The sequence below is a fragment of the Lissotriton vulgaris genome, chromosome 1_1, assembly GCF_964263255.1.
Source record: "Lissotriton vulgaris chromosome 1_1, aLisVul1.2, whole genome shotgun sequence".
NCBI lineage: Eukaryota > Metazoa > Chordata > Amphibia > Caudata > Salamandridae > Lissotriton > Lissotriton vulgaris.
The window spans coordinates 166,685,184-166,709,705 of record NC_141685.1 but is presented as its reverse complement, the minus strand read 5'-3'; the positions used below and the strand labels follow the sequence as shown (position 1 = coordinate 166,709,705).

Sequence of the window (24,522 nt, the reverse complement as noted above, 5' to 3'; positions counted from 1 at the left end):
GAGTGAGCTGATACATAGTCATGGTCAGAAGGTGACTGCATATTTAATGAGGGCTGGGCACCCATAAACAGATACACCCTACTAAATTATAAAAGGCTCCCCCCAACACGAGTGCCTCTAGAAACAGGTGAGTAACCAAAATGTTAGACTTTAATGTACTACAGAAGTGGCTGTGAAGACTTTCACATATATTCAAACTTTTTATTTTTTTTGTAATACAACCAGGCCACGCTTAATATTAAAGGGCAAAGCCCGTAAAACAGACCGCCATGCGGTGTCAGTGCTGGGGGGGAGGCAGAGCAACACAACAGACAAAGCACCAGAAGCCTCGGAGTGTTTCACCACACGTGCGTGAAGATCGCTGTGGTGAAGCTAAAGCACCGGCCGCGTGTCTATGGTCAGACAGCACCGCACGGCGCACTGGCTAAAAAGAGACGCTCAAGCCAAGCCTACCGCGTCAGCTACACAGCAGGAGAAACCCGCAAGCAATACAATATAAATAAAAGCTGGCACACAAGGAAACTGCCCCCGCAAGTCCCAAATACGCAGTTAAGAATATGCAAAGGGACTTAACTGAGGGCAGCAATGAAGAAAGAGGACGGACTTCGTCGAGGGAGCTGCTTTATGTATTCGGCTGGACTATGATTGGTGGACTGGCGCCCATGGTTACTGTTGTGCCTCATGGGATATGTAGTTGGCAGCCTGTGTTTTTTCTGTTTCTTCTAACTTGCTGTTAATAAAATGAAGAAAGAACATGCATAATCCTCGCCTCCGCTTCCTGACATAGAATTCAGGATTGCAACAAAATCCTTTAGAGATTAATAAGGATTTTCCATAACTTGCATCTACACTAGGAGTTTCTACTGGACTGAATCAGACACAATGACAGCGCATGAGACGGGAGAAGGATTGCATTCTTGGTGCAGTCCTAGAGGTCACCCAGAGTGGCCCTTTTGTAGAAGAAGTAAATGGGAATCCAGCATCACTTTTTTAATTTTTTTTAATTTCTTTTTTTTAATTAAGTAATGAAACAAACACGGTCAGTAAGTTACGTTCAGCTTGAGTCCGTTACAGCACCAGGAATACATCCGAAATTTATACATTACTCACATTTATAGCAACAAGAAAAACAGTTTAGTCCAAGTCTTGCGAGCCGGTCTGTGGGACATGAGGAGGCTCACATATGTTTTCCCTAAAGTCATTCCAGCTTGACCATACCTCTCCCCATTTGCGGGGGCATCTTCTCGCTGTATATACAGTCTTTTCTTGCAGCATGCACCAATCCATGACGCTTTGCCAGTCTGTCAGTTTTGGTGGATTGGGGGCTCCCCACAGTCTAGCAATGTTTCTCTTCTCCACCATCTGCCCAAGTGTCACCCAGATTTTCCCCTTTGGAGGCAGGTCCGTGGGCTCCCAAATGTTCAGGAGACATCTCTTAGCCTCCAAACGGATCTCTACTTCCCATACCTCCCGCATACACTGCACCACTCGTCTCTAGTATCTTTGCACCTTCGGATAGTCCCACAGTATATGGAAGAAGGTGCCTGTCCCTCCACATACCCTTCTGCAGAGCCCTTCTCCTCCCCTCCCCATCGCTTGTACCCTAGTACATGAGATATACACTCTGTGAAGAATTTTCAGTTGGATTAATCGCAATCGGGCCGAAAGCGCCACCTCCCTAGGGGAAGCAAGAGCATACATCCATTCTTCTTCATCTATCTCTAGCCCGTCAGCAACCCATTTCTCTTTTAGGGGAAGGAGCGTGTTGGGGGGGTTGTTGATTAGCTTTTTTTGAGAGAGATGGCGTGGTCTGTAATGTGTCCATCCAGTAATCTGTCTTCGAGTGGGGAGGTCTGAGGCAGTGTAGTCTCTGGTGGAATGTTCGCCTGCAGAGAATGTCGTACTTGCATGTACCTGAAGTGTTCGGTCTGAGCTAGGTCGTATGTGTCCTGCAAGTGGGCAAATGTGTGGATTCCTTTAGGGCCCCAGATGTCTCTGATTTGTGATATTCCTATCAGGTCCCAGTTACGGAACCCCTTGGTGTGCCCCAAGTTGCCAAGTTTTTCGGAGGCCCATAGTGGAGTTGACATAGTAAGGACATCTGACCACCCTAGTTTCCGCTGAGCAATGTGCCATATCTGTACTGAGTGTTTAGTTGGTCCCGTGAGTTGGTGTTTACCCGGCTTGGAGTAGAGTGCGACCTCATAATTCCCCCAGGAAGTAGCAATCTGTCCATCCCGTACCCGGGGTCGTTCCCGTCACTGTATGTACCTTAGTTGATCGCTGAGAGGTGGGCGGCCCAGTAATATTTGCGGATGTCATGGAGGGCGATTCCACCGTCGTACCACCCCAGTGTGAGTTTGCGCAATGCGATTCTAGGCGCCCCTGCCCATAGGAGGTCACGCTGCGCCGCTTCAACTGCTGCAAAATACGAGTTGGGTACTAGGTCTGGATAGTTCTGTAAAGCGTAGAGAAATCTTGGCAGCGCCATCATTTTAAAAAGGGCAGCTCCGCCCAGCAATGACAATGGAAGTTACCGCCAGGATTTAACGTCGCGTTGGAGCCGTCTTAGAGGTGGCAGTAGATTTCTTTCGTACAGTAGAGTCTTGTCTGTGGAGACAAAGACTCCTAGATATTTGAAGCCGTCCTCCATCATTGTTAAGGGACAAGTGGCAGGGAGCCTCGGGGGGTCCCCGTGGAGTACATAAAGGTGGGATTTGCTCCAGTTTATCCGAAATCCAGAGTTTCGTCCGAAGCTCGTGAAGATATCAAGTGCCGCCATGACAGATCTACGCGGTCTGGAGAGGTACAGAAGGATATTGTCGGTGTATAGGGAGATCTTGTCCTCCCACCCCTCCGTTCATGCTATCCCTTTGAGGTAGACGTCCTGCCTTATCCAGGCCGCGAGCGGTTCAAGGGAAAGCGCGAATCGGAGGGGAGAGAGAGGGCGGCCCTGTCTAGTCCCTCTCTCAAGGATGAAGACCTCGGACGCCTTACCATTTACCACCACCTGCGCTAGCGGTTCAGTGTAAAGGAGACGGATCCAGGATATAAAATTCGGCCCAAAGCCCAATTTACGAAGTACCGCAATCATGTAGGGCCCCTCTAGGGTGTCAAATGCCATAGTGGCATCAAGAGAGACCACCACTGCATCTTCTTGGAACCTACGTCGTTGTCCGAGTACCCCATTAAGACGTCAAATGTTGAGTGCGGTGTTGCGGTGGGGCATGAACCCTGATTGATCCGGATGGACCAGGGTAGGCAGGACCGATTGAAGTCGATTTGCCAGTGTTTTGGCCAAAATCTTGGGCTCCGCGTTGAGCAGCGAGATTGGTCTATATGAGGCACAGGACTCTCTAGGTTTCCCCTCTTTAGCTATTACCACTATAGTTGCTAGGCGTTGGTCTCGTGGCAACAGTCCCGCCTCTTTACTTTTTTCGAACATGTGTTTTAGGTGGTTACTGAGGGCATCCGGCTTTAGCTTGCAGAGCTCTATTGGGAGGCCGTTGGGTCCCAGGGCTTTTCCCGGGCGGAGGTCGGCTATAGCGCGTTGAAGCTCAGTGACCTCGAGTGGGCTCTGAAGGGTTTCTCGGTCTTTCTCCGACAGACAAGGCAGTCGGATATCTGTAAGGAGGGCTACCGAGTCCTCCTCTGGGCGGTCGGACTCCCGGCTGTAAACCTGTTTATAGTGTCGTGCAAATTTGGCCACTATCTCCCGGGGTTCAGTCACAACAGTCACTGAGGCCGTTTCTATTTCCGGCACTACTTTATTGGCCTGTTGTTTTTTATCGAGCCATGCTACAAGTTTCCCAGCTTTGTCGCCCTGGTCATATAGCCTTCCCATCTTATGTATGGCTGCTGTTTTAGCTTCCTATGTAACTAGTTCCCTATATTCCATTGTTTTTAGCTGCAGTCGATGTTGTACGTCAGTTGCCCCAGTTTCACGCGCTTCCCTCTATAACACCGCCAGATCTGCTTCCACTGCGGCAACCTGCTTTTCTTTATCTTTTCGCTTACCTGCAATGGCCAACAACGCCTCCCCCCTGATCACGGTTTTAAAGGCCTCCCACAGGGTGACTGGGGAGTCCACCGACTCTACGTTATCGTCAAAGTGTTGGGTAATTGACTTAGATAGCTTCCTACTAATCTCCTCATTCTTCAAGTGCCAAGCGCTTATTGGTGCGACGCAGCACTCACGCCGAGTCCCGAACGTTATATGGGTAATAACCGGCGAGTGGTCAGATATGCCTCGGGTGACGTCTGTGAGCCCAAAGCCTTCCAAGAAGTCTGCCAGCCACTTCTGCCCCTGTGGTATGTCTCTGGGGGGTGTCTGTCCAGGGTCCCCGACACTATAGCATTATAATCTCCTCCCATTACCAATTGACCATCAGGGAGGGAGAGAAGCAGTTTTCTCAGATCTGTGTATGCTTGAGTCTGGAGGCCAGGTGGGATGTATACAGAGAGCAGGTTCAGGTGGTAACCTTCCCATCTGCCGGACACCACTGCAAAGCGGCCCTGAGGGTCTGACTCAGTGTGATCTATGTGAAGGGGCAGTGAGCGACGCAACAGGATCCCTACACCCCTGAAGCCTGAGGTGAAGCCGGAGTGAACTGCAAGGGTGTACCCCCACCTATTGAGGGCCTGACATGTGTTCCCCATGAGGTGTGTTTCCTACAGCAGGACTGCGTCCGGCTGGTACCTTTTAATGAATCTCAGGACTATGGTGCGCTTGAGTCTGTCGCCTAGCTCAGAACTTTGAGGCTTTTTTCCCATCTCCTAGCCATAACCGTTGCTGTGTGACATGACTTGTTCCTGCATTCTGGCGCCCGGGTCGATTATGACATTGCAAACTACACATGACCGTAAAACCTTCCCAACTCCCCCACCCTCCCAGCTACCTCCCCAACATTCATGTTCAATACAAACATTGATCATTACAGCATTGGTGGAGCCCAGCGTTACCAAACTGTTCCCGACATCCCCCCAGCCCTTCCTGCCGCCCTGCTCTGCGGGTTTAGAACTACCCACATCCCCAATTAGCAGAGTGCCTTTCGCCCCAAAGACACACCCCAAAGAGGAACCTCCAACAATGAACAATCAACCCTCCCATCTGATGGACCTGTCACGTGAAGCGTGCATTGGCCCGGCCCCACCCGCCGCCCGCACCCCCCCAACCTCTAAGTGAGGTAGTTCATAAATCCTGCAACTCGGAATTCCAGTGTCTATGTTTGGTTATAATGTCATATGGGCAACAAACCCCATGGGTAAGAATCTAAGAGTCAAAGGCAACAGATCAATACATTAAAGTGACACTTATCGGCTCTGTGAGTCTCGCGAAGGCCGTCTTCGGGCGTCCCTCTGCTGTGTCGATCAGCTCGGACTTGCGGAGCGGGATCTCCAGGAGCGTTGACTTTGGCCATCTCGTTCAGATCCCCCGGCCGCTGAGCCCAGAGATGCGGTCTGAGTGTCTCTCCAGTTCTGGGCCTCCGCACCCTCGCCCGTCACGGCCACCTCCTTGTCGATCCATTCCTGCACCTCCGACGGGGACGTGAAGAAAAAGGACTTTCCTCCCATGAGAACCTTGAGTTTGGCGGGGAAGAACATCATGTATTTGATACCTTTTTCTCGGAGTGCCCCTTTCACACCCGCAAAAGACCTCCTCTTGCGCTGGACCTGGAGGGTGAAGTCGGGAAAGAATCGAATTACGGCGTTCTCGTAGAGTAGATCCCCAGATTGTCTTGCCGCCTGAAGGACAGCGTCTCTGTCTCTGTAGTTGAGGATTTTAGCAATAATTGTCCTCGGTGGCGCTCCCGGTTTAGGTTTGGGGATGGGTGCCCGGTGCGGGCGCTCGACGGCAAAGATTTTAGACAAACGTTTTGGCTTGAGGTGCTTAAGGATTAAATCCTCAACGAACAGCTCCACACTGGGCCCCTCGAGGTCCTCCGGAACTCCAACCAGGTGTACGTTACTTCTTCTGGCCCTCCATTCCTGGTCGTCCAGCCGTATCGTCATCTGACGGTGTTGATGGACCAAATCATTGACTCTCTTTTCCAGATGCTCCGTAGACGCCCGCAGGTCCGCAATGTCGGTCTCAATAGCCTTTGTCTTTTCCGACGTTTTATTGAGGTCAGTCCGGAGAAGGTTCACCTCTATGGCCATCTTGTCGATTTTAGTTTCAAGGGTGGTGCCCAGTGCCTGAATAGCCGTCATAATACTGGCCAGCGATGGTTCCTTTGCTGGCCGCTCGCCGGTACCTCGGTCCGCGGCGTACCCCTCTCTACTGTGTATTTATCGAGATTGTTCGATTGTGCGGGCGGACCCTGCTTAGGCCTCATGTTGAAGCTGGCATCGAGAAGCAGACCCGTGGGCCGGGGCGGTGTTCTGTCGTCACAGTGGGTCGCCGGCACGCAATGCAATAGCTGGTAAAATGGAAGCACTGTGTGCTCGTCCCTCCAGTTTCCAGCCCCCCAACTGGGCCGACGGTCAGGAGAGGATCACCAGGGCGGATAGGATAGGTCCGTGGTATTAGGTAGCGCCTCAAAGTTCAGGCAGTGTGAGGCGATCAGCGTGGACACCAGGGGCCATACTACCCAGCCATACGGCACCTCAGTGGACCACAGGCAGAGGCGGAACCACCACTGCCGTGGCAGAGGCAACACGATCGTTGGGCCGGGGCTCCGCAGGGTCCCAGTCACTCCCCCAGGCCAGCTCGCCAATTACACAGTATCTCTGGCGCCGCACCAGGCCTCCGCCACCTCCTCAGGCCCATGCGCCGCAGTCTCAGGTCCGCCGACACTTCACCGGGGGCCCCTCGGCCCAAAATGTCCTGCCCTTACAGGGCGCCATGTGGAGGATGTCGGGCACGCCCCGGTGGGTGAAGTCGGCCACTGGTAGACTGGCCGCAAGCTGGGGCCGCAGTTCCCTAAAAGCCGCCCCCTCACGTGGCAGGAGTGTCCAGCCAGGGGTCTTACCGGCTCTGGGCCGAAGGTCCACGGGCCATGCGGCCTCCCCCCAGCGCGCTCAATGAAGCAGAGGCTGGGCGCCCGCCGCAGGGCCAAGTTCGTCCCCACCAAGACTAGGCCTCAAGCCGGGGCCTCTCGTTGCGCGGCACGCCGGCCGCGATGCAGGCGCGTTCCGGGGCCTCTCCTGGCCCGCTCTGACGGGAGCCGTACTTCGGTGCCGGCGAGACGTAGACGAGCCGAAGGCAGACCGCTGTGCGCGGCCGGGTCAGGGGAACTTGGGGACACTGGTCATCCGCGCGAAGCAGCGGATTATGTACGGCTGGATCAAGGCTGAGGGCTCGGGCCGGCGGAACTCCGGGATCAGGCGGCCATTACAGCCGGCGCCAAGCCACGCCAAGCATCACTTTTAATCATTAAATGTGCTACCCGTTCCACAGTCAGACTGACAGGAGCTCCCAACCCACCCCTCTTGGGAAAGGAGTCCAAGTTGTAGGCATTTCTAATAAACAACGATGAGCTGTCAGCAAATGTTCCCGTACAAATTGGGTCAATGATGAATGGCCAGAAACTTGTTAGGGAATAACCATGTACTGTACACCGGATGGTGTTGGTATTCAAACACAACGTGAAGACTCTAAATTACATTCGGCAACTCAAGAGTTAATTTGTTTCCAGGCTTTACATAAGAGTATTTAACTCCAGATATAAATTGCACAGTAAATCAAGAGGCTTGGAATTTTACAGGAAAGAAATGTGAATATTATTGAAAGTGCAGAGCCAGCTTAAATCACGGTGAAACCGAATGCAGTGCGTCCACACACTCCTCAGTACAACCATACACGTGAAGCAAAGGAGGGCATATACCTGTCATTGATAACATTTTTAAGCAAGGCATTCTAAAAGAAGAGATATGGAGCCCATGTAACTCTACTATCACGGGAATTAAATAAACAGGTAGAAAAAGGAGGATAGTAAAGGACCTGAGAAGAATTAATACTATTGATGTCCCATGTTGCTGTATTGTATGGTAGAACATGCAAGATCCAATGCCAATCTCCTGCTTTAAGGTGAAGAGTCATAATTAATTATTCATTTTGTAGGTGTGTTTTATTAAATTACATTTTGTTGTGCTATGTTTTCATGAACATTCATTAGTTGTTGTCATTTTTACCTCTTCATGAACCATGTCAATAATGTGTTCTCTCTGTCTAAAAACTTATAAAATGTACTGTTTTGGGATATTTGTTGCAATTGTTTTATTTTACCCATTTCCAAAATGCAGACTACATGTCACTCCTCTTACTGATTTTGTACGTAAGAACTTTTCCTTGATTTTGAACTAAGCAGATTCTATGTCAGTTTGCTATTTCATATTATAGAAAAAGGGTTTCTTATTTCTTAGCACACATTTGTTGTGGTGGTCTGTCTGTTGACTTTACATCTAGAGTTATATCTGAGTCTGGCTTTTAATATAATTTAGAGGTTAACTGTATCTGATCCTTCTGCAAATATTATGATGATTATTTCTCTGACTAAGTAACCATTACTTTAAATCTTTAATATGACCTTACTGCTTGCTGTAACTCCAAAGCTAAATGCAAGTGCCTTTACCAAGAGAACGGTCCTTTAATGGGCAGTTTTGCCTGCTACGGCTGACTATGGGGTCATTACACTGTTTGCCCCATGAGGGCAGAATGTGTTAATTAATAAAATAAAGTTGTCCCAGAGACCGAGGGGGTCGAAACACCTCCGGTACTCCGGAACCTTTGTTTCACAGTTGTTGCTGTGAATGTGAAACAGTTAACAGCCGCATGCAGGACCACAGGGGTGAAATGTTGAACAGTCACAGCAATAGCTGTGAAAGGAGGCTGAAGTCAGACCCTGGTTCTGCCTGGGCTCGGCTAAACTGTTTTCATCATTCAGTTGAGCCGGGGAGATGCAGGAGATGAGCAGAACCCCCCCTCTTCCTTCTTAGATACCAGTGACACTACGAGCTACGAGAGGAGGAAGGGGGAGGCTCCTGTGTGCCCAGCTGCAGGCTCTATCTTCTGCCTTCTCCTGCCCAAACCATATATTTCAGAGAGGCAGAGGCTGAGTTTGAGGACATTGTAATGTTGAGAGCAGCGTGCCTATATCAGGTTGAATAGGCTGCTGCTGCTCCATTGTCTTCAATGGAGGTCTCAACATTTCAATGTTCCAAGTTTTGTCTCGTGAAGGATTTATTTATGCTGACCCCCTGCATCATCCCTTCAGATAAGTTATAGATAAAAAGCACCAACACGTTGATGCTTTGTTGCTTCCATTGCTCAGTATTCAAACTCTGCATCAGCTTGCATTTGAATTACTGTTGCTCAGAGAGCATGGTTTGTATGAATCTAAGAGTCTGGTTGACTGATTTATGAACGGTGGGCAGAATTATGTACAAGGACATTAACATACCTTTGCAAACCAGATTGTTTTAATTTGCAAGTTTCATGGTCTGTAAATGTTAAGATGGGGGTTATGAAGACATGGACTGGGTTGTTAGGGTTTGTTCTCTGAGACTGTGGGTGCACTCTATATTCACAGAGACCTTTTCCAGCAAAGGATCATGGCTCTTGAACCAAAAAAAAAAATATGTATTCATAACCAGAGTTGCTTGACAATGGCATCCAGAGAACAAGAGATTCTTTTGTTTTGTAAGTTCAGGACGGTTATTTGTAAAATGGGATGAAGTGTGATTGTCGTCTGATGCAAAACCATTTCTTTCCTTCCTTTCAAGGTATTCTGGGATGAGCAGGCAGTGCAGCGTGGGTGCCACCCTCGGAAGAACAAAATATAATATAACTGTCAGGTAAGGATACCTATAACTCTACATTTCCTTTTCCCCTGTTTCTTCTTTCTCTATTCCCTTTCTTGATCTCTGTTTTTTTGGTCTCTTCAGCTTCCACATTTGACTCCCTCTGTGCACTATTCTTGTTATCAAACTTCTGATAATCACCTGATGGATCCACATTCCTCCTGGTACATGTTGGGAGTGTAGTGCAGGTCCAGTTCATTTTAGGTCAGTTTTACCCACCAGTTCCTTAACAATTGGCACATCTGTCTCCTCTTCCAGACCACATGATACCATCCTCCCTCTGTCTGTTCTTTCTGCGTATTTTCTCTCTGGATCTGACTTCCATCTCTTGGCGTCCTCCCATCCTGCCCTTGTTTGTCCTGTCTACTACAAGCAAAAGACACAGTACATGTGTGTGGACACACATGCACACAGGGCTTGCTTTAGGGTGGTGCGACCGGTGGAGCTGCACCTGGTGCTGACCTTGTGGGCACTGTATTTAGAAGTAACTTACGGGTTCACAAGCATCTGCTGAAGAGTAGGGGTGGGAGGAATTTGAGTAGTCGCGCTACACAAAGCTTGGCAAAATGGTAAAAAATCTCTGCGAGCACGCAAAAGTTCTGCAAACACACGGAGTTGCTTGTTCCGCCCGTTCGTGTTGCTTTTTTCCTGTTCGCGAATGCTGTTTGCGTGCCCGGGGAGAAATATCTTGCAAACAAGCATTTTGAAAGCGTGAGCAAGCAAAAAATGACTCAAAACCGTCGAATCGCAGAATTTTTGGCAATTCCGTGTTCTCCGCAGAACGCAAAATTACCCAGATTCCGCAAATTCCACAAGCGGAATTTACCACCCAGGCCTACTGCGGAGTTTCCTACGCCTGACCCCTGTGGTGAAAGAGGAAGATAGCCTTTTTTCTCTTTCCTCTGTTTTGTGTTTTTCTTTTTTTTTTTACCCTTTTTGGTTTCCTTTGCTGTTGTGCTGTTCAATAAAATGTCCCTTCCTAGATCACTCGAAAAAGGATTAGATTAACAGTCTAGGTGGGCAGGGGAGTAAATAACATCTAGTAATTTATTACAAGAATGACAAATATCTTACTATGTACCCAGCCGTTGCCACAGAAATTGCAATTTGATAGTATGGCTGCTTCTGAGAATCTGTGTTTCTTTCTTAAATATTTACTTCTTTTGCTCTCACATCCTTGATTTCCAGTGATCCCAAGCTCCCGAGCAACACTGTTTCACCACTATCAGAAATGCAACTCAAACTGATTTCCTATCTAGTTTTTGTTAATGCTTTCTTTGTGCAAAGTATAAAGTCACAAATATTTTGTCTTTGTGTTCATTTACAATTTTTGACTCCATTTCTACAGGTGACAGAAGCATGAACAGAAAAAAGAAGGTTTCAATATCAGTGAAACACAACAAAAAGGAGTATTTCAAGGAAAGTTAAAACATTCTCGAGCTCTATAGAAGAAACACATTCTATGTGCCAGGAATGGTGAGGATGTTGGAGCGGAGAAACTGGTGAATGTGAAAGTTGTCAAATCCCTAAAGGAAAATGATCATAAATGTTTACCAAGTGTCAGTAACTGAGAGTAAGGAGAACATTGGCCACAACTGATACCCACACAGGGCACTTGAGAAAACTCAGTGTTGTAAATTCTGTTTCATGGTTTATGAGAAATGCATTGGAGACTTAAACCCTCCCCAACAGATCAGCATCCGTAGACGTGTTGTGATGTGACAGAACCGTCAAAAAGACTAATATCCACGATTTACAAGTGCAAGCTTTTGACTCCGTCTCCTGTGATTCAGAGGAGAGAAAAGATTGTTTAAAAGAAACAAATTGAAAATGCTCTTTCTTAGATGTCGTTTCGGCAAAGATGCCAGATTATCATTTCCAATATAGGAAGATTTTCCCCCACCGACTCTGTCTCTTGGGTTGATCCGAGTAGTTTCAAAGTGTCCTGTAACTTCCAAAGTGGATCATGTACTTGTCTTAGCCACTGAGCAAAAAAAGCATACATTGGCACAGAAAGTATAAAAGGGGCCAGTGTTACACTATTGATAATTCATAAACCACCCTGGCATGGCCTAATTACCTGCCATTACTTGTATGAACAAACATACTTAACAGGCAAACTCTAAAGCCCAAAGACCTTATCAGTGCCTTTAAAACTCCTAAATCAAATGTGATAAACTAGAATCACTGAATGAGACTAATTAAGCTTTAGAAAATTCACCCGGGCATAATTTGGAAAACATTTATCCATGAGGAGCATCTTAGTAAATACAAGGGGCTCCTCAGTGAAAGTTTATAAAGACAAGTTAGATCGGTGCCTTTAAAGGTAAGAAGATGATCTCTAGGAAAAAACTATAATTAGTTAAATACATATGTTAAGAAGAGCATTTGAAATGTATTTTAGAAGGTCATGCTGAGTTGAAACAAACAAGTACATAATCAGAAATCATATTCAGTCTTAAGATGGCATGTATCCAGGAACAAACCCAACTTAGAGAAACAAACAACTCGAATAAGAGCAATGAATGTGAGAACAGCTTTAGTTCTCAATCCCACCTCACTAAACATAAGAAAACTAGCTCTGGACGAAAACCCTATCTGTGTCCTGAATGCCAGAAAGGCTTCACTCGCAAATCCAACCTTACGGTACATGAAAGAACTCACACTGGGCATAAACTGTGTCAGTGCTCTGAATGCTGTAAAAGCTTCAGTACCAAATCCAGTCTCACTTTACATGAAATAACCCACACTGGACAAAAACCTTTTCAATGCTCTGAATGCTGGAAAAGCTTCAGTCAGAAATGGAGCCTTACTGTACATGAGAGAACTCACACTGGACAAAAACCGTATCAGTGCTCTGAATGCTGGAAAAGCTTCAGTCAGAAAATCAACCTTACTGTACATGAGATAACTCACACTGGACAAAAACCGTATCAGTGCTCTGAATGCTGGAAAAGCTTCAGTCAGAAATTCAGCCTTACCGTACACGAGAGAACTCACACTGGACAAAAACCGTATCAGTGCTCTGAATGCTGGAAAAGCTTCAGTAGCAAATCCAATCTCAAATTGCATGAAAGAACTCATACTGGACAAAAACCTTATCAGTGCTCTGAATGCTGCAAAAGTTTCACTCGCAAATCCTATCTCACTTTACATGAAAGAAACCACACTGGACAAAAACCATATCAGTGCTCCTCGTGCCAAAAAAGCTTTAGTTTTAGTGGCAATCTGATTCAACATCAGCGAACTCACACTGGACAAAAACCTTATCAGTGCTCTGAATGCTGTAAAAGCTTCAGTAGCAAATCCAATCTCAAATTACATGAAAGAACCCACACTGGCCAAAAACCTTATCAATGCTCTGAATGCTGCAAAAGTTTCACTCGCAAATCCTATCTCACTTTACATGAAAGAAACCACACTGGACAAAAACCATATCAGTGCTCCACGTGCCAAAAAAGCTTTAGTTTTAGTGGCAGTCTGATTCAACATCAGCGAACTCACACTGGACAAAAACCTTATCAGTGCTCTGAATGCTGTAAAAGCTTCAGTAGCAAATCCAATCTCAAATTACATGAAAGAACCCACACTGGCCAAAAACCTTATCAATGCTCTGAATGCCGGAAAAGCTTCAGTCGTAAATCCAGCCTTACTGTACATGAAAGCGCCCACACTGGCTATAAACTGTATCCGTGCTCTGAATGCCCAAACAGTTTCTATAACAAATCCAGTTTAACTGTACATCAGAGAATCCATACTGGGCTGAAACCGTATCAGTGCTCCGAATGCAGTAAAAGCTTCAGGCACAAATCCCACCTTACTGTACATGAAAGGACCCACACTGGGCATAAACCGTATCAGTGTGCTGAATGCCAGAAAAGCTTCAGTCATAAATTCAGCCTTACTGTACATGAAAGATCCCACGCTGGGTTTAAACTGTATCAGTGCTCTGAATGCCAAAACAGTTTCTATTACAAATCCAGTTTAACTGAACATCAGAGAATCCATACTGGGCTGAAACCGTATCAGTGCTCCGAATGCAGTAAAAGCTTCAGGCAGAAATCCACCCTTACTGTACATGAGAGAGCCCACACTGGGCATAAACCGTATCAGTGTTCTGAATGCCAGAAAAGCTTCAGTCATAAAATAACTTTCACTCACCATGAGCGAACTCACACTGGGAAAAAACCTGATTAGCTCTCTGAATGCTGAAAATGTCGAAAATCTGGTCTCACTCAACCTGCGAGAACTTACCTGAAAAAAACCTTGTCATTGTTCTAAATGCCAGGGAAGCTTCTGCTGGAGATTCAATTTCATTCAACAAGAGAGAACAAACAACGAGAAAGAAAATTACCCGTGCTCTCAATGTGACAAAAACTTCATTTGTAAATGTAACCTTTCTACATAAGCGAGCCAATGTGGGAGAATAAAAGGTGCTCACTGTGAACCCTGAGGAGGAGCCTTCAGCATCGCAAAACTTTTACATAAAGCACCCACAAAAACATCAATCCATTGATTGTCCAACAAACCGTCTACTGAGAAAAGCACACAGCGAGGGATGGAAATGCTTGAATTAACCTCATTCTTTTGTAACTATTTGTGGTCTCATTCCATTCAGTGTGTTTCGTTCCCTGAGTGTTTATAAGCTGTGGCTCTGACCCACAAAGTCCATTTGATACTGAACTTTGAGGCCACGCCCCAAGGGTCGGGAATGCATGTAACTTCGAACTGTTTCCAGCCTTAATGAGCCTCACCAGGGAGCTGCAGCAGGAGTCCCTTTCTCGTAGATCTCTATGGAACCAACGTCTGTTCATGTCTGTGCCACTTACGGCTGATCATTGAGAAAAACTAAAAGTGATGGAATGATTGGTAGTTGATCTCAGCACCATCCCACCACATCATTCTCTAGTCTTTGTGCAACTACAGACAACGCCAGCCATATGCAAACCATTCTTGGCTCCAACGTAAATAGTCCTAATGACTTCTGTTCCTAGGGGACACGCCCTTGTATTACAAAGATCCACTTCAGCGGCCTCTTTCTATATCCTTTTTGCTACAAATGGACCTGCTTCTCATCGACTGAGGACAGTTTCACATGCTTTACAATCTCATCAGATACACCCAAGAGAGTCTCACAGATAATCAGGTGTATTCATAAACTACTATAGGACAACTAAAATACAAGAAAATGTGATTCACAAATTATGTGCTGTCGTTCTGCCTCTCCTATCTCTTTCTTTGTGGAGTTGCCTGCCTCGACTGCAGAGTTTCTGCACATGTTTATATACTTTTTGGTAGTAAATGCAAGAGGGACAGAGAGGGAGTGGGTGTAAAATGGGAAATATTTATGAATAAAGGGGAGGGGCTATGGGAGGAGTAAGGAGGGGTGTAGGGACGAACAAGCACTCACCCACAAAGGAGTAAACCCATTGCTATTTACAAACCACACCTCTAAAGTCACAACAGCCATGATGTACCTAAAACAGTTGTAAATGTACCCGAGCTTAGAGTCTAACATCGCGCATGGTCATCCACTGGAACTGCAACCCACTCCCATTAATAATAATGGAGGTACAGACATAAATTAAAACGACATTAAATTAAATATTTTAAACTAATTAAAAATCTAAACAAATGTCATTCAAGGCAAAAAATATCTAAAAAGAAAAAGATTTTTTTTTTACAATGTTTTAATAACATTTGTTGAATTACAACACTAATATAACATTAATTTTTAGTGAAGTATAATTACATATGTTATAATTAATGGCCAAAATCAAATTTCAGGTTATTTCAGGCAATCAGGTGACACCACGTTGCAGAGATTTTCATATTTTCAATCCAAATAACAGACTAACTTGTCCACCACTCAAATTAATTTCAATGTTCACTATACTAATTCAGCACTAATCCTTTAATGGATTCCGTAGTAGTGTGCTACTCTCCGAAAAAGCGATTTGATGCCTCGTGAGGGGTAATAACCACTATATACATGCAATTACAATACAATACATTTAAAAATGATTAATACATATTATAAATGTTAATTTAGGTGGGGCACCTTTAATTAAATCTTAATACAAATATATCTTCTATATATTCAACTTGGGTGGAGTTTTCCCTGTGTAAAAATATAAAGTATATTCAAATTGTTTATTACACTTGGAAACAATATTTTTATGTTAAATACAAATGTAAATGTTATAAACTTTAAATATAGAACAAATTACAAAATGCTACAATAATAACTCACAGTTTACTTAGAGATTTAATTGATTTTAAATGTCAAAAAAAGTTTTTCTCACAAATCTGTTTCAAAATCCCAACGAGCTAAAATCATCTGATTTTCTTATTATGTACTCCAAATTACTGATTTGCCTCATTCACCTCTATTCGGAGGGGTACATCCTTAAAAAATAATTTATAGAATTCATTGAAAGTATTTTTAAATATATGTAATTTTATAACATTCTTTTGAAGGAGTGTGTATTTTTAAAAGGCAAAATACATAATTTTATTTTATCTTTGTTTTCAAATGGGTACGATTTTTAAGTCTCTCTCTCTCCTTTATTTTCAATGGGAGGGCTTTGCATTACCAGTGGTTGGCCATGCGTGGTGCTGCACTTTCTATTGCTCCACTTTGGCCGAAGTAAGTTACATTTGTAAATTTTACTCCACCTTTGTTTAAGCGTGTGCAGATGTGCAAGTCCACACTTTTGAGTAACTTTATCGTAATGGTGAATAGCTAAAACTGGCAAAGTTACTCTACAAGCATCCTTGTATGTATAGATTACTCACAGGTGTAAGGTACCTTTGTTAATAAGCTCGAGGTGTCCGACTCAACCGGAGTGTTTCCTTTTTGTGGTAATGCTAAAGTGGACGCGGGCACTTGGGCTGTATTAGAGAAAATGGGATGGTCCTGCGCGAACACCAGAGCACTTGTCCGGTGTGTTTGTTTCGCTGGGGAGCGGCAATGAATACCTTGAAGTAATTGTCCTGGACTTGCTACATCACCCGCCTCCTGAGGGCCTCCTGTAGCAGCAATTTATCATTACCGTAGTAGGATCAGGTAATTTCTCCATGTTCTTAACCATGTTATCGTTATTTGCTTTTTTATTTTCCCTTCTCTTCACCTAATTTTGTTGGTTTCACCACAACATAAGCATAGAAATGTACTTTGCTTTTACCTGGTTCTGAGGTCTTATCCTTTGTATATATTTTTATACGATGAACACCCTCGCTGTACGGCTACACTGTAAGCACAGAGAGCCCAAACCCTGAGATTCCTGCACCTTGATCTGCCTTTATTGGTATCCTTTCCACTTTGATAAGTGAGATATGGGTTTGATTTGCTGAACAACCTTTAACCCTGCTGTGATACACCTTGGCGGTAACAAGTTGCATGTTTGAAACTCCAGCGTGAGCTCCAGTACGCTGCTTGTCTCACACCGCGTTCCATGCTTTGGCTGTTATCATCAACCTTGGACCATCTCTATAACTTGGAAGCTCCGAAGACTTCGCAGCTGTTGTAACTGCCTGAAGTTTTATAGATTTTGATGGCCGTGAATTCAGGTTCAACTTGATGACCCATCTCTACTCTGTGGGAATTTTGCACTTCATGACACTTCTGCGCATCTCGTCAGCTTCTGGAACTGATTGAGCCCTAAACATTGCATCAAATTCCAGGGTATACAACCTTTACAATGCAACTTTTACAACGAAGTGCTTTTACAACGCAACTTTTAGAACGCAAACTATTACAACGCATTGCTCTGGGGGGCGCTCTAGGATAGGGAATAGGTTAATTTACTATCCAATAACCTTCCCTAGTGTCCACAGGGACTGGAGTTGGAATAGTAAATTAAACTATTCACTATCCAGCACCCAAAAGCATTATGCGTTGTAATGGCATGCGTTGTAAAAGCATGCGTTGTAAAAGCATGCGTGGTAATGTCATACATCCAATTCCAGTGTTGATCATCACCAAAAATTGGACTTACCAGTGCCCCTCGAACATGGCTAGAGAGATCCCCTACTTTTTTGTATGTGACTTCCTGATTGGTTCAGTGGATCTGCTATTTTTCTTCATTTTCCTTTTTTGTGGTTTTGAACACACAACTAATGAATCCTTTAATTCCTTTGGGACAGTTGTTTTTGCTAATAACCCTTAAACTACTGACCTGGTTTTAATTTTCACTCCTGAATAATTATTAAATACTCCTGTTTCTCTAAACTTTGTTTGAATTTTGAATTTTTTTGTCTCTTTTTTTCAACATTGTATTGAAATTTGTGACATCCACTGTTTTGATTTAGCTATGAGCGTGGCCTTATTACTCAAGCCACGTTACCAAAAGCGAGCTAGTGACATTTTAGTGGAAGACACATTTACCATTGCCGACCGTAGTAGGGAAAAGCAAAGCCGGCTGATTCCAGGAAGCAGATCACCTACCTGACAACGGTTACTGTCTTAGGTGGAATCTGCACCCACTGTAGATGCAAAAAGTAAAGATTATGAGGAAAGCTGTTGGTAGATGTGCTCCCAGTATTTGAGACTACCACCCTCTCTCGAACAGTTGAAAGAGCTAAAGATGCACCCGTCAGACATTCATGTCTCAACATCTAAGACCGCCCACTCATGTCATACAACGGTCGCACTGTTACCTGAGTCACTTTACACTGTGATGTGTGCAAGCATTTTACGTAAACCAGTTGTGTTGTGCGTTGTGATCAGGCATCACCCCCTTTGTATGTAAATGAGCTTCTGTGGCCAGACACCCAAGGCTCCCATCTCTTATAGTGCGGATGATCACATTAGCACTGTAAGTTAATCACAAACAAGGGCTATATTGAGAAATAATCAACTTCCAGCTCACACAGCTGTGGTTATGTAGTTTTTTGTTAGTTTTCAATTTATGTTAATTTCCAGTAATTGTCCAGAATACGTTTTTCTCAGTTCATCACTTTCTATCGCTCTTTGCGCTCCATCAGTTAAAAATGTGAGGTTTTTCAAAGGATATATTGTTAGTGTTCATCGACCTTGTCACAATCCCTTCATTCTCGATTTGTCTCAATGCAGAAGGAGCTGTAATAGAAATAATACATCAGGCATATATGAAATTGTCTGAGCTACAAATTGTGATTGAAAAGAGCTGAAAATGCACCTCTTTAAAGAATATCACATTGTGACGCATTAACAGTCCTCTATCACTCTTAGAAACAATCTCCCCTCTAATCACATGTTGACTCTCTAGGTCCTGGACCATGTACAGAGCTCTGATGCCTCGCAGCGATAGTCATGGTATACTGATAAGACATATATGTAAGGTGAAATGTGTTCACACGTGAGTATGGTAATGTTATTGGTATTTGTACAGCGCAACTGATACCCTGAGGTGTCCTGGTGCTGTGTGAAGGCTGACAGAGGATTGAAAGGCGTGGGAGAGGCGTGGGAGAGGATGGCAAGATCACTGTGCACTTGGAGTGAAATCATTCCAAGATCAGATAGTAAACAGCCATGTTTTCAGTGCCTTCCTGAAGGCCAGAAGATTGGTCATGCTTCGCAGATATAATGGCAGAGCATTCCATGCTCTGGCCGCATTCCCAGTAAAGCTTCTTCCTCCCCGGTGGCTTATTTTACCCTCTGGACATTTATGAGTCTTGCCTCTGAAGACCGCAGTGATCTATGAGGCGTATACCAGCATCTTTGGGTAGCACTCATCTCTCTTACAATGTGGGGCGGGAAGCTATGTTGTACATACTGTTTCATTTGTGATTTCCAAATTCTCTGTGCTAAAACTTAGCAGAAGCAGCACATAGAAACCCTGTGCATCGAGGTTCTTAAGATGGATCGCACAGCACACCTTCTCTCTGTGTTTAGCTATTCTATATCACAGCTTTGCCCCAGTATGATAACAGTTTCTTGAGATGGATCGCACACCGTACCTTCTCTCTGTGTTAAGCTGTTCTCTATCACAGCTTTGCCCCAGTATAATAACAGTTTCTTAAGATGGATCGCACAGCGCACCTTCTCTCTCTGTGTTTAGCCATTCTCTATCACAGCTTTGCCCCAGTATGATAACAGTTTCTTAGGATGGATTGCACAGCGTACCTTCTCTCTCTGTTAGCTATTCTCTATCACAGCTTTGCCCCAGTATAATAACAGTTTCTTAAGATTAATCGCAGAGTGTACCTTCTCTCTGTGTTTAGCTATTCTCTATCACAGTTTTCCCCTGGTATGCTAACAGTTTCTTAGGATGGATCGCACAGCTTACCTTCACTCTCTGTGTTTAGATGTTCACTATCACAGCTTTGCCCCAGTATGATAACAGTTTCTTAAGATGGATCGCACAGCGCACCTTCTCTCGGTGTTTAGCTATTCTCCATCACAGTTTTGCCCCAGTATGATAACAGTTTCTTTAGAGGTATCACACAACGTACCTTCTCTCTCTATGTTTATCTATTCTCTATCACGGCTTTGCCCCAGTATAATAACAGTTTCTTAGGATGGATCGCACAGCGTACCTTCTCTCTTTGGGTTTAGCTTTTCTCTATCACGGCTTTGGCCCAGTATAATAACAGTTTCTTAAGATGGATCGCACAGCGTACCTTTTCTCTCTGTGTTTAGCTGTTCTCTATCATGGCTTTGCCCCAGTATGATAACAGTTTCTTAAGATGGATCGCACAGCGTACCTTCTCTCTCTATGTTTAGATTTTCACTATCACAGCTTTTCCCCAGTATGATAACAGTTTCTTAAGATGGATCGCACAGCGCACCTTCTCTCGGTGTTTAGCTATTCTCCATCACAGTTTTGCCCCAGTATGATAACAGTTTCTTAAGAGGTATCACACAACGTACCTTCTCTCTCTATGTTTAGCTATTCTCTATCACGGCTTTGCCCCAGTATAATAACAGTTTCATAGGATGGATCGCACAGCGTACCTTCTCTCTTTGGGTTTAGCTTTTCTCTATCACGGCTTTGCCCCAGTATAATAACAGTTTCTTAAGATGGATCGCACAGCGTACCTTCTCTCTCTGTGTTTAGCTATTCTCCATCACAGTTTTGCCCCAGTATAATAACAGTTTCTTAAGATTGATCGCAGCGTGTACCTTCTCTCTGTGTTTAGCTATTCTCTATCACAGCTTTGCCCGGGTATGATAAACAGGGCAGGACTGAAGGCCATTTCTCTGCACCATTCCCAGAGCCCCTCACCGACTGTTTGCCATCGCAAACCACAGTGATTTCTGGCATGATAGTTCCATTGTGAAGCTAATTCAGCATTTGGAAGGGGCACGTGGTGTGTCTAGTCTGAGCCTACTCCTATGTAGGAGTGAATGGCACAAGAGTATTGCCACCTTAAGATGGGACCAAGTTGTGCTAGTCTCACCCTCACTTCATACAGGAGTAAAGGGCACAAGAAGGGTATCGCCACCTTAAGAGTGAGTACAAGTTGCATCTAGTCTGATCCTCACTGCATAGTGGAGTAAAAGGAGCTATAAGTAGTACTGTCACTTAAAAGGGACAAATGATGTGTCTAGTCTGATCCTCACGCCGAACAGGAATTAAGGGCACGAGAAGTGAAATGCAACCTTGTGGGCAGGGCTTCCAAGCTGTGTTTAGTTTGATCCTCACCCTATAGAGAAGTAAAGAGCACAACAGCGATAGTGCCACCATAAGTGGGGGCACATGTTGTGTCTAGTCTGATCCTTACCCCATACAGGAGTAAAGACCATGTTGCAGATTGTGGGATCTAGCGGCCTGGTCTACAGGGTTTAGATTTCTAACCCACAGGCTGAATGAATTAGTTGGGTGCACCACCACTGAGTTAAGAAGTCTGCGTTAAATGTAGCCCGCACAACCCACTGAGTATTCCTGAAGGTGTGGGACTCGCGCTCTCTGGGTTATTAACAGTCCCCTAATAGATTCAGAGACACTTTTAAGGATCATCAGAACAGGGTATGAATTGTGACATTCATTTTAAAATAGTTATTTTAAAATATCTGAATATGGTGCTCACAATGTTGTATGGTAACATCACAGTAGATAAAAATGAGACGCAGCTAAGTACTTCCAGAGCAGTGAAAACAACCGTGAAAACCTGTAACATTATTATCACAATTTATAGCTCAAACACTCTCACTGTGCTATCTCTAGCCGCTATGCTGGTTCTAGTCGAATCAATAAATAACCTTCCTATTTCCAGAGGTTCTGTGGTGGTGAGCAGACCTGGGACAACAAGATTTGTAATCTGTCTGGAAACGCTTGTCAGCTGTTTCAAGGGCAAAGACATTGTGTTTATTTAGAGACAAACATTGCCCCAGCGCCATTCAGTGCAGCATGAGTCTCGGCGGAGTCTCGTCTCGCGCTTCTTCATGTAAGGTGACACCTGGTGCCAGAGCATCTGGATCTGTGACCCGGGGCAAGTGTCCCTCTGAATCAGTGGTCAGTTCTGGGGTTCATAGCAGGTATTTACCACTGATTTTTATTTTATGTTTTCAGAAACAAACAGGGATCTTAAGACTCTAAATCTAACTGGACTCTACTGGTTGGATGCAAATTTGTCACCGATGTAAAAAGCCCCTGAGCATTTGCGTCCTCTTTAGCTCGTGTTTACTTTACAAGTGTCAACTTCTAAAACCTTGAGCTGTAGATATTGAGAGGATGGACTGGATTTGTGGCATCCGATAGGCTAACAATTCAGGCTCATGGGTGGTTAGACATGGGGACCACTTTCACAAGTTCTGTGAAAGACCACAAGATGCTGACTGTGAACTTCAGCTCAGCCGGGCGAACGCAAATGGAAACTGAGGCTAAAATGGAACCAGCGCTGCTCGTGTTTAAGGATTCAGAAAAGGGGGTGGTGATGAACGGAGTTTCTGAATTAAGCAGACCACTCTTACCCAGTCCAAAGATCAGGGCTTGATCCATCACCGTTATTTATCTCACTGCACCATCCCAGCTCAGAACCTGGCTATATGCAAATCAGTCTGTCCCTGGCCCAGTGCATCATGGGAACAGGGCAGACTAAACTACCAAGCCAATTCTTCACCAGAAAGGAGACAAGCTACCGGGGACCGGTTTCTGGCATTTCAGCCTTCTTCGGCCCGGCTTGCTTGAATCCTGATGGTGCAGTGAGAAAGGGACTCATGTCTGAGTATACCCTGCCACTCCTATAGTGGCCAAAAACGATTCAGAAAAGGGGGTGGTGATGAACAGAGTGTCTGAATTAAGCAGACCACTCTTACCCAGTCCAAAGATCAGGGCTTGATCCATCACCGTTATTTATCTCACTGCACCATCCCAGCTCAGAACCTGGCTATATGCACATCAGTCTGTCCCTGGCCCAGTGCATCATGGGAACAGGGCAGACTAAACTACCAAGCCAATTCTTCAGCAGAAAGGAGACAAGCTACCGGGGACCGGTTTCTGGCATTTCAGCCGTCTTCGGCCCGGCATGCTTGAATCCTGATGGTGCAGTGAGAAAGGGACTCATGTCTGAGTATACCCTGCCACACCTATAGTGGCCAAAAACGATTCAGAAAAGGGGGTGGTGATGAACAGAGTGTCTGAATTAAGCAGACCACTCTTACCCAGTCCAAAGATCAGGGCTTGATCCATCACCGTTATTTATCTCACTGCACCATCCCAGCTCAGAACCTGGCTATATGCAAATCAGTCTGTCCCTGGCCCAGTGCATCATGGGAACAGGGCAGACTAAACTACCAAGCCAATTCTTCACCAGAAAGGAGACAAGCTACCGGGGACCGGTTTTTGGCATTTCAGCCGTCTTTGGCCTGGCTTGCTTGAATCCTGATGGTGCAGTGAGAAAGGGACTCATGTCTGAGTATACCCTGCCACACCTATAGTGGCCAAAAACGATTCAGAAAAGGGGGTGGTGATGAACAGAGTGTCTGAATTAAGCAGACCACTCTTACCCAGTCCAAAGATCAGGGCTTGATCCATCACCGTTATTTATCTCACTGCACCATCCCAGCTCAGAACCTGGCTATATGCAAATCAGTCTGTCCCTGGCCCAGTGCATCATGGGAACAGGGCAGACTAAACTACCAAGCCAATTCTTCACCAGAAAGGAGACAAGCTACCGGGGACCGGTTTCTGGCATTTCAGCCGTCTTCGGCCCGGCTTGCTTGAATCCTGATGGTGCAGTGAGAAAGGGACTCATGTCTGAGTATACCCTGCCACACCTATAGTGGCCAAAAACGATTCAGAAAAGGGGGTGGTGATGAACAGAGTGTCTGAATTAAGCAGACGACTCTTACCCAGTCCAAAGATCAGGGCTTGATCCATCACCGTTATTTATCTCACTGCACCATCCCAGCTCAGAACCTGGCTATATGCAAATCAGTCTGTCCCTGGCCCAGTGCATCATGGGAACAGGGCAGACTAAACTACCAAGCCAATTCTTCACCAGAAAGGAGACAAGCTACCGGGGACCGGTTTCAGGCATTTCAGCCGTCTTCGGCCCGGCTTGCTTGAATCCTGATGGTGCAGTGAGAAAGGGACTCATGTCTGAGTATACCCTGCCACACCTATAGTGGCCAAAAACGGTTCAGAAAAGGGGGTGGTGATGAACAGAGTGTCTGAATTAAGCAGACCACTCTTACCCAGTCCAAAGATCAGGGCTTGATCCATCACCGTTATTTATCTCACTGCACCATCCCAGCTCAGAACCTGGCTATATGCAAATCAGTCTGTCCCTGGC

The 24,522-nt window shown here is 45.3% G+C and overlaps 1 protein-coding gene across 1 annotated transcript in view; it reads left to right on the top strand.

The window, feature by feature from the left end:
- Positions 1 to 15,424, top strand: part of LOC147738005 (uncharacterized) — a 56,097-nt gene extending 40,673 nt beyond the window's left edge. Inside the window, exons 2-3 of the mRNA XM_086951195.1 lie at positions 9,724 to 9,795; positions 11,150 to 15,424. Coding sequence (XP_086807321.1) covers positions 12,265 to 13,998 — 1,734 coding nt within the window. The 5' untranslated portion in view covers positions 9,724 to 9,795; positions 11,150 to 12,264 and the 3' untranslated portion in view covers positions 13,999 to 15,424. The remainder of the gene's footprint in view (positions 1 to 9,723; positions 9,796 to 11,149) is intronic.
- The last annotated feature ends 9,098 nt before the right edge of the window (positions 15,425 to 24,522 follow it).